Source organism: Camelina sativa, chromosome 7 (genome assembly GCF_000633955.1).
Source record: "Camelina sativa cultivar DH55 chromosome 7, Cs, whole genome shotgun sequence".
In the NCBI taxonomy this organism is placed as follows: Eukaryota; Viridiplantae; Streptophyta; class Magnoliopsida; order Brassicales; family Brassicaceae; genus Camelina; species Camelina sativa.
In genome coordinates this window covers 22,208,706-22,217,632 of record NC_025691.1, presented here as the reverse complement: position 1 = coordinate 22,217,632, position 8,927 = coordinate 22,208,706, and the positions used below count along the sequence as shown (strand labels likewise).

General features: G+C 32.8%; 1 protein-coding gene across 1 annotated transcript; it reads left to right on the top strand.

The window, feature by feature from the left end:
• LOC104701939 (phenylalanine--tRNA ligase beta subunit, cytoplasmic) lies at positions 4-4,436 on the top strand. Its single transcript, XM_010417707.2, has 19 exons — positions 4-119; positions 228-283; positions 390-487; positions 603-732; positions 837-952; positions 1,059-1,125; positions 1,334-1,375; positions 1,625-1,666; positions 1,896-1,972; positions 2,123-2,249; positions 2,325-2,492; positions 2,811-2,939; positions 3,028-3,129; positions 3,251-3,382; positions 3,478-3,552; positions 3,638-3,745; positions 3,863-3,958; positions 4,063-4,146; positions 4,233-4,436. The coding sequence occupies exons 1-19, from the start codon at positions 62-64 to the stop codon at positions 4,299-4,301; spliced, it is 1,776 nt and encodes a 591-aa protein (XP_010416009.1). The 5' UTR covers positions 4-61; the 3' UTR covers positions 4,302-4,436.

Sequence of the window (8,927 nt, the reverse complement as noted above, 5' to 3'; positions counted from 1 at the left end):
CCCCCCCCCCCCCCCTAAATCTGCTGCACACACACTCGAGAGAACTCGAAAAGATCGGAGAATGCCTACCATCAGTATTGGCAGAGACCGTCTCTTCGCTGCCCTTGGAGAATCCTACAGTAATTTCATTCAATTTCTCTCTTCTACTTTCAAATCTGCTTCTCTTCCTCTCTGATTCCTCCTCGTCTTCTTACCTTTTTTTTTAAATTTGAATTTGAATTTGATAGCTCAGGAAGAGTTCGAGGATCTGTGTTTCCGTTTCGGTATCGAGCTTGATGATGTGGTGAGTGAGTGTGTTCGAATTATCTCCTTGGTGAACGTCTTATGTTGGTTTAGATTTTGAATCCTAATTAAGTTTTTTTTTTTCGTTAATCTTAATCGATGAGTAGACTACTGAGAAGGCAATTATAAGGAAAGAAAAACACATCGAAGAAGAAGCTGATGAAGATGAAGAAATCATCTACAAGATTGAAATCCCTGCCAACAGGTTTCAATTACGACTCCTCCTCTAGCTATAGCTATGTATGTTGTTGTTGAAGATAAGATAAATTAGGGAATTGATGATTGTTTTGGTACTTTTGTTATCTTATATCTATATGCAGATATGATTTGCTTTGCCTCGAAGGGCTTGCGCAAGCTCTTCGCGTTTTCAACAAGAAACAGGAGATACCTACGTATATCCTTGCTGACATTAGCAAAGACAAGATGCTTCAGATGAATGTTAAACCTGAGGTTTGTAATAGATCTTTATTTTCACAACCATTACCTTCCTGATTTGTTTCCTTCATGATTGAAAAGTTTCTGAATCTTTAGTTAATTTTTTCCACCTGTTGTAGACATCGACGATTCGTCCATTTGTTGTATGTGCTGTTTTGAGAGGTGTTTCCTTTGACGAGGCTCGCTACAACAGCTTCATTGATCTTCAGGATAAGCTGCATCAGAATATTTGCCGGTAATTCACAGGATCAATTTCGGTTTTTGTTGCATCATTGCAGTTATTAGCTACCATCATTGTGGCTTCCATCGGTTTCTACATTTATCTTATCTACATATTTCAGGCGAAGATCCCTGGTTGCAATTGGAACTCACGACCTTGATACATTGCAAGGCCCATTCACATACGAGGTAATTATGTGTTATCATCTTTCCTATTCTTGTTTTTATCTCTCTCATGTTCCTCTACATGTACATTTTGTGTATCTGATCTAATTTGGTGTGCTTCTCATCATCAAACTTTCATACAGTATGTTCCTTTCAATTTATGTGGACACATTCTTTTAGTTGAGCTTTTTCTGTGAGCCATTGACACTATGGTCTTACTATTATTTTTCAGGCTCTGCCGCCAACGGATATAAATTTTGTACCTTTGAAGCAAGTAAGTCAATATTCTTATGGGTTCATTACCTTCAACTAGTGTCTCTGACTAAAATTTATGTGCCTGGTGTTTCTTGGTCAAATTCTTAAATCATTCTTTTTCCTCTGTTATAACGATAATGGTTTTTTATTTTATTGGTTAAAACATTTAGTCATTTTCATTTCTGGTACAATTTCTCGCAATTACATAGTGAAAATTTAGTTCAGGATGGTTTCATATATGTACCTAATCCTAATTTCGTGGTCGCAGACAAAGAGCTTCAGGGCTGACGAACTAATGGAATTTTACAAGGTAAATAGTTTAACTCTTACTCTGGTCATTATGTTGTTGCTTTTGTGAAATTCTTATTTCTTTGAAGCAAACAATCGACGAAATATATCCCTGAACTGATACTTGGTGGACATGTATTATGAGTTTAAATAAGTGTTTACATACTGAATAACTAAGTAGGCTCTCCGAAGGATTTTCCTCTGCCATGTAACCTTATTGTGTGATTGATTGTCTTTACTTTTGTTTGCAGTCAGATATGAAGCTAAAAAAATTTCTACACATAATCGAGAATTCACCCGTCTTCCCTGTATTATACGACAGCAAAAGGTATTTGGTTCTTCCTAGTACCTATTAAATTAACTTTGGTTAAGTAAGATATCTATCAATCTATAATAATTACTTTCTTGACCAATCACAGTGATTTTCATATCATAAATGAATTATGTAGTGAAACATAATGAAAGTTCACTTTTGCAGAACTGTGCTGTCGTTGCCACCTATTATCAATGGTGCACATTCTGCAATTACACTGCAGACAAAGAATGTCTTCATTGAATGCACAGCAACTGATTTGACGAAGGCCAAGACTGTTCTGAATACAATGGTATGCTGCAAACAGATCAGAACTAGTGTGCTCAACTTAAAATCAATATCTAACTAGTCATTCAACATGTTCCAGGTTACAACTTTTTCAGAGTATTGTGAGAGAAAGTTTGAGATTGAGCCTGTTGAAGTTACATATGATGACGGGAAGTCATACATCTATCCGGATTTAGCTGTCTATGATATGGAAGTTTCTCTCTCTTATATTACAGACTCAATTGGAGTCTCTTTGGAGGTGGAACAGGTAATATATACATCACTGCTGTCAAGTTGTTATAAATGAACCAATCTCATTTCCTTTCTTGAGATGGCTATTTTAGAAACCTTAGCTTTGTATACGGATTTATCCTTCTACCTGTAGCTAGTGTTTTCATAAAAATCTGTATGCATCATTTGGGTTTAATGCAGAATACAAAGCAAACTGTTACTTCTCATGGCCTGAAATTTTCTGTTATCGGTTTCACATGCCTGCTGTGATTTTCCTTCTGTCTCAGGTCTCTAAATTCTACTCTGCAATGATTTTAATCATTTTTTTTTGTGAAATGGGCTTCGTATCTTTCAGGTTACAAGTCTGCTGACACGAATGCAACTACATGCTGAGCCAGCAAAGTCTAGTGATAACCAATGTGCCATAAAAGTACATGTACCCCCCAGCAGGAGTGACGTTCTCCACCCTTGTGATGTTATGGAGGTATATTTTGACAATCCAAACCTTTCTGTGTTGCTGCCGTTTTGATGATTCTCTATACAACTAATTAATTTTACTTATATTTCACCAGGATGTTGCCATCGCCTATGGTTTCAATAACCTTCCAACAAGATCACCTGCTTCGATAAAACCACTGCCTCTGAATGAGCTCACCGATCTTCTCAGAATAGAGGTATTAGTACCTCCATTTTGATTTTGCATCAGCTCACAGTGATCTGTGTTTTACGTGAAGTTAACTTTTAAGCATTTGTTTCTCTTTCTCACGAAGGTTTTCTTTGTATTTTGAATTTTAGATTGCCATGAATGTGTACACTGAGGTGGTAACGTGGCTACTATGTTCGCGCAAGGAAAACTTTGCGATGCTAAATAGAGAGGATGATAACTCAGCAGTAATAATTGCGAACCCGCGGTCTGCTGACTTTGAGGTTCGTCTCGAGTCCTATGGTCATCTCTTTATAAACTTCTTTAATGCTAGTGCTGTGCTAATTGAGGAAAATTGTTTCATTATATGTGGTAATAGGCCATGAGGAGGACTCTCATGCCCGGAATATTGAAAACTGTTGGCTCAAACAAAGACCACCCTAAACCAATTAAGGTAAACATCTCTGGTGACTGATTAGCTAGATATGAGATTTGAATGTTGCTTTGATGACAAAAGTTATTTCTTTTGGTTCAAAAAGATTTATGAAATCAGTGATGTGGCAATGTTGGATGAGAGCAAAGACGTTGGTGCATCCAATCGACGCCATCTTGTTGCACTACATTGTGGTGCTACTTCTGGATTTGAGGTATGGATTTCCTTTGTTAGCCATATAGTATTTTCAATATATTAACGTATATGTTCACAACTTAATCAATTGATATGCTTCAATTGATATGCTTTCTCTGTACAATTCTTGATTCAGCTTATCCATGGCCTCGTCGATAGAATCATGGAAGTGATGGCAATCCCATTTGTACCAGTCAATGACAATACCGGATACTATATAAAGCTCTCTCAAGTAAGCTCTCTCCATTTTATCCACAAGCATCTAATGCTTTCTCATAATCGACTCGCTCAAGATCCTAATCTCTCTGTCGCTCTCTCTATTGCGTTCTGTAACAGGAGCCTGAGTTTCTACCGGGCAGGCAAGCTAGCATCGTTGTCCGAGGGAAACAAATTGGGAACTTCGGGATCGTGCATCCACAGGTACACTCAGATGTGTATGCTTGTTAAAATCCAAAAACTTGCCAGATTATTATTGGTTTCCAATCGTTTTATTTTGTTTCGTTCAGGTTTTGAACAACTTTGACATCCCTGATCCATGCTCTTTCGTGGAGATAGACGTCGAAGCCCTCTTATAGAAAAGAAACCAACCAAGTGTTTTCATTGTTGTCTCTGTGATTTACAAACATTTAACTACTCAGTTGTTTTTGACCCCATTTGTTATAATTAATTTATATTCTCAACTTTTTCTCGATTATAATATTTTTTTGGAAGATACGTGTTTTTTAAAAGTGATGTTAAGAAGGAATCAATAATATATGGCCAAAATTTTAAAGCTAACTAATCTAGATTCTTAGAAACTAAGAAAAAGAATCTAAAACCTAAAAATAGTGGTCTACTCTTTTAATTTAAGAAAATACAGTCTAATGTAGATTATTATTTCCCCTAATTGTTCCTTTTTATAAACGTGAAGTAGTTTGATCTTAAAGGTGGCGTTGAAAATGTCTACGAGACGTAATGAAGATTATTTTGGCACTATGTGTATGTGTATGTGTATGTGTATGTGTATGTGTACATGTGTATGTGTATGTGTATGTGTAATATTTACATACGTATAAACAGAACGGGACTTGAATCGAAACAATTTTTAAGAGAAGTACATAATATAATACACGTGATCGTCTTTGCTCTAATAAAATATCGATATGAAATGGACCAAGGTCAAAAGCAACCTCTGATGATGCTGATGCCACACTCCGCGGCTGCCGTAAAACAAAACAACACCTCAATTCTCAATATTATATGTATATCTTTTTTTAAATATTCTACTATATTAATTGGGAAGTATAAATATGAAACTAACTTTAAAATGTATAAAAAATTATATTCACATGCCATTAAAAAACTTAATTAATTAATTAATCTTTATTAATTATTAATAAACAAAAAAAATATTAACAAATCAAATTAAATTAAATCTTTTTTTGTTAAAGAAATTAAATTAAATCTACAAAATTAAATAGAAACTATTCGAATTTAAACTAATTTGTACTTGAAAATAAAATATATTATTAAAAAATTAACAGCTAAGATTTTAAAAATCTAATCGAATAAAATCTACAACTACAAATTTTATCAACATTTTTTACCAGCACAAGTTAAAAATTTTATTAAAAATCTAATAGATAAAATCTATATCAGTTCCGTTTAACAATTTAGATTTTAAAAATTAATAAATAACATAATAATAAAATAATTTATTACAAATTTTCATCAAAAAAAAAGTTTAGCCCGCGGTTTTCCGGGGGTTAGTAGCTAGTACTCAAGTATTTGGGATCCAAATTTCTTGTATATATATATTGAAACACCTGAAATCATGATTACATTTCTCTCTTTTTCGTCGCTTAAATCTTTTTCAATCACACATTTTTCTTCGTATGGTAAGAAAAGTAAACTAAAAGTAAAAAGTATTTTACATTCAAAAATTCAATATTTCACCGTTACTTCCTTGTAAATAAACCTGAAGTAGTTTGATTTTAAAGTGGCGTTGAGAATGTATATGAGACGTAATGAATATTATTTTTGGCACTTGTATGTATGTGTGTGTATATGTACATACGTAATATGCACATACGTATAACAGAACGGGACTTGACGTGTTTCTTTTTAAGGGACTTAACGAGTTAAATTCTTTCGATTCAAGTGTTTATATATACAATTTAAGAAAATTACATAATACATGTGATCGTCTTTGTTCTAATAAAATATCGATATGAAATGGACCAAGGTCAAAAGCAACCTCTGATGATGCCACACTCCGCGGCTGCCACAAAACAAAACAACACCTCAATTCTCAATATTATATGTATATCTTTTTTCAAATATACTCAAGTATTTGGGATCCAAAATTCTTGTATATATATATATTGAAACACCTGAAATCATGATTACATTTCTCTCTTTTTCGTTGCTTAAATCTTTTTCAATCACACATTTGTCTTCGTATGGTAAGAAAAGGAAACTAAAAGTCAAAAGTATTTTACATTCAAAAATTCAATATTTCACCGTTAGTTCCTTCTATAATCGGTTTGATTGGTAACGTAGCTAAAGTTATAAGCTGAAACTGTAAGCTGTTATGAAATAGTGCAAAGCTGTAAGAAAGAGTTGTACATGAAAACTATACAAAAATGTTAATAGTAAAGGTTTTAATAAAAATTTTGGTTCAGCTTTTGGTAAAGTTTTTGTAATCCGTAAAAATTCAAAGCTATGCAATTTGTAATACTTTGTTTGTGTTACCAATCACTACCATTGATATGTTTCACACTTTGAAGATATATTTGAATATATTCATCCATTCCATCGTTTTTTTTTTTACTTTAGTCACTAGCCGGTTAGATTGAATTGAATGCATTGATCTCATTCATATTATTCTCATTCAAATCCAAAAATATTTCTGTAATGATGAAGTCTAGCGCCACTTGAAATTCCAAGTCAAATTAGTTAAACCAACTTGCAACCAAGTTAGTAGTTCACTTCGGGGTTTAGTTTCCATTATATTTTGAAATCACATATACCATCTACATCACTGTATAAACAAACATATGTAAAATTATAATTAGCATAGTTTGCTACACCCTCTAGAAGCAATTGATGAACATTAATAAGATAAGTGAATTTGAAGATTTTTACATCATGTCACATCGTGCTAAATGTGACACAGACCGCTACTATAACACAGTTCACATCTTTATTTAAGCTAACGTTTTTCTTTCTCAACCAGTGTATGGGTCAAGTGTCACTAATTTCGGAGTGAGCATGTTTTTGATTAAAAAAAATAAGTTTCCCGTATAGCCTATCATCTTGCATAAAATATCCAAAGCTAAATCCAAATGACAATAGTTGCAACATGTTCTCTGAAGTAGAATCAAACTCCGAATCTCACGGATTTAGGCTATAAAACCCAAATTACACTCAACCACGCACGCGAATTTGTTTGAGCCAACTTACTAAGATGCATCACTTTTCTCATCAAACTATTAACGATTGCCAAACTATAGATATCCCTTTTGTCCAATGAAAAGCTACATAACTTTTATATTATTAAGATATCTCCTTAAAATCAGATTCCTCAAAAAAAAAAGCACTGCGAAACTATTTTTAATGATACTATAGTTTATAGGATTGAAGAAAAATGAGAGACTAGGTTAACGATAAAAGTATTTAAAAATTGAAATTGAGAAACGAACTTTTCAATAGAGGGTTAAAATATATGGCAATGAAGTTGTTGCCATGTCGCTCTCAAGAAACTTTAAAATGTTCAAAAGTAAATTAATAATAATAATGAACAAATTGACCTTAACGAAAAAGCAAATCTCCGTTTTCGTGTTCGTATATAACTACTCCCTCCGTTTCAAAATATAAGATGTTTTAGAAAAAAAATTTGTTTCATAATATAAGATATTTTTAAGTTTGTATACAACTTTTAGATTAGTTTAGTATTTTATATTATGCAGTATTATTTCTAATTTGTTGAACTTGTTAAAAGTAAAAACTTCTAAATCTGCGTGCTTTAGTTAAAACATCGAATATTTTGAAACAAACACAATACTATTTTTGAAAGTGCACCATCTCATACGGCTACCACGTAGTATTTTGAATTTGATTCACACAAAATAAAATACAAATTAACATAATTTTCTTGCGCATGCAACATATAGTTTAAGTGTGACACGACACGAGCAGATTTAGTGGAATTTTTATTTTTAATTGGTTATACAAAATTTAGTGGAATTCTTATATTTAAATATAAAAAACAAACTTGGATTTTCTTAATCTTCAGAAGAAAACAAAAATGGTAGATCAGTATCTAATGAGATTTCTATAAATTTCATCATTAGGAATTTATTAATCACAGTTGTTATATTATTATTCATAATACAAGGAAAAACAAAGAAAAAGAATAGATTTGACAACAGTGATTGTATTTTTTTCCCTTGAACAACTCAGCCTAACGGAGAAAACAAAGGGTACAAGTCAATGGTGTGGCCAAATGTATTGGCTTACATTCCAACTTCACAAAAAGAGAGAAAAGTAATCCAACCTCTTATTATTTTGTTCGTTAAATTTTAAATTAAGACCATCCACAATGGTGTGGGACTTTTTTTGGTCCCCCACATTTAATACTAATATTTTGAGGGTTTCTTATTTTTAGTAGGAGCATTGGTGTGTATTTGGGTTTGGTCCCCCAAATAAAATAATATTATTTTGAAAGTTTAAAGATTAATTATTTAAAGAAAGAAAATACAAAAACATACAATTTAGAAATTAATAACATTAAAAATATAACATAAAAACATCAAAACCAAAACAAACATTTTATTCAACTCATAGAAATTTTAAAATCAAACTTCATTATCCGGAAGATGTCCAAAGTTTGTCCAAATATGCTCAATCAAATCATGTTTTAGTTGATCATGAGCTTGTTTATCCCGAAGTCTTGTTTGACGAGTAATCGTACTGCTGATATTTGAACCCACACCGGCGGCACCAACGGTAAATGTTTGATCCACATGTTCTCCGTGTTGAAATTCAGAAATAATGTTTCGGTAACTGTATGTATGTCGTTCGTCTTCGACAATCATATTATGGAGTATTATGCATGATCTTATTACATTTGCCATTTTGTTTTTATCCCATAAACGAGACGGATTTTTAATAACGGCGAATCTAGCTTGCAAGACTCCAAAGGCACGCTCAACATCTTT

Coding starts and splice junctions, on each gene's coding strand:
- LOC104701939 (XM_010417707.2), top strand. CDS start 62: ATGCCTACCATCAGTATTGGCAGAGACCGTCTCTTCGCTGCCCTTGGA. Junction 284..389: donor GTATCGAGCTTGATGATGTG/GTGAGTGAGTGT, acceptor ATCGATGAGTAG/ACTACTGAGAAGGCAATTAT. Junction 1,973..2,122: donor GTATTATACGACAGCAAAAG/GTATTTGGTTCT, acceptor TCACTTTTGCAG/AACTGTGCTGTCGTTGCCAC.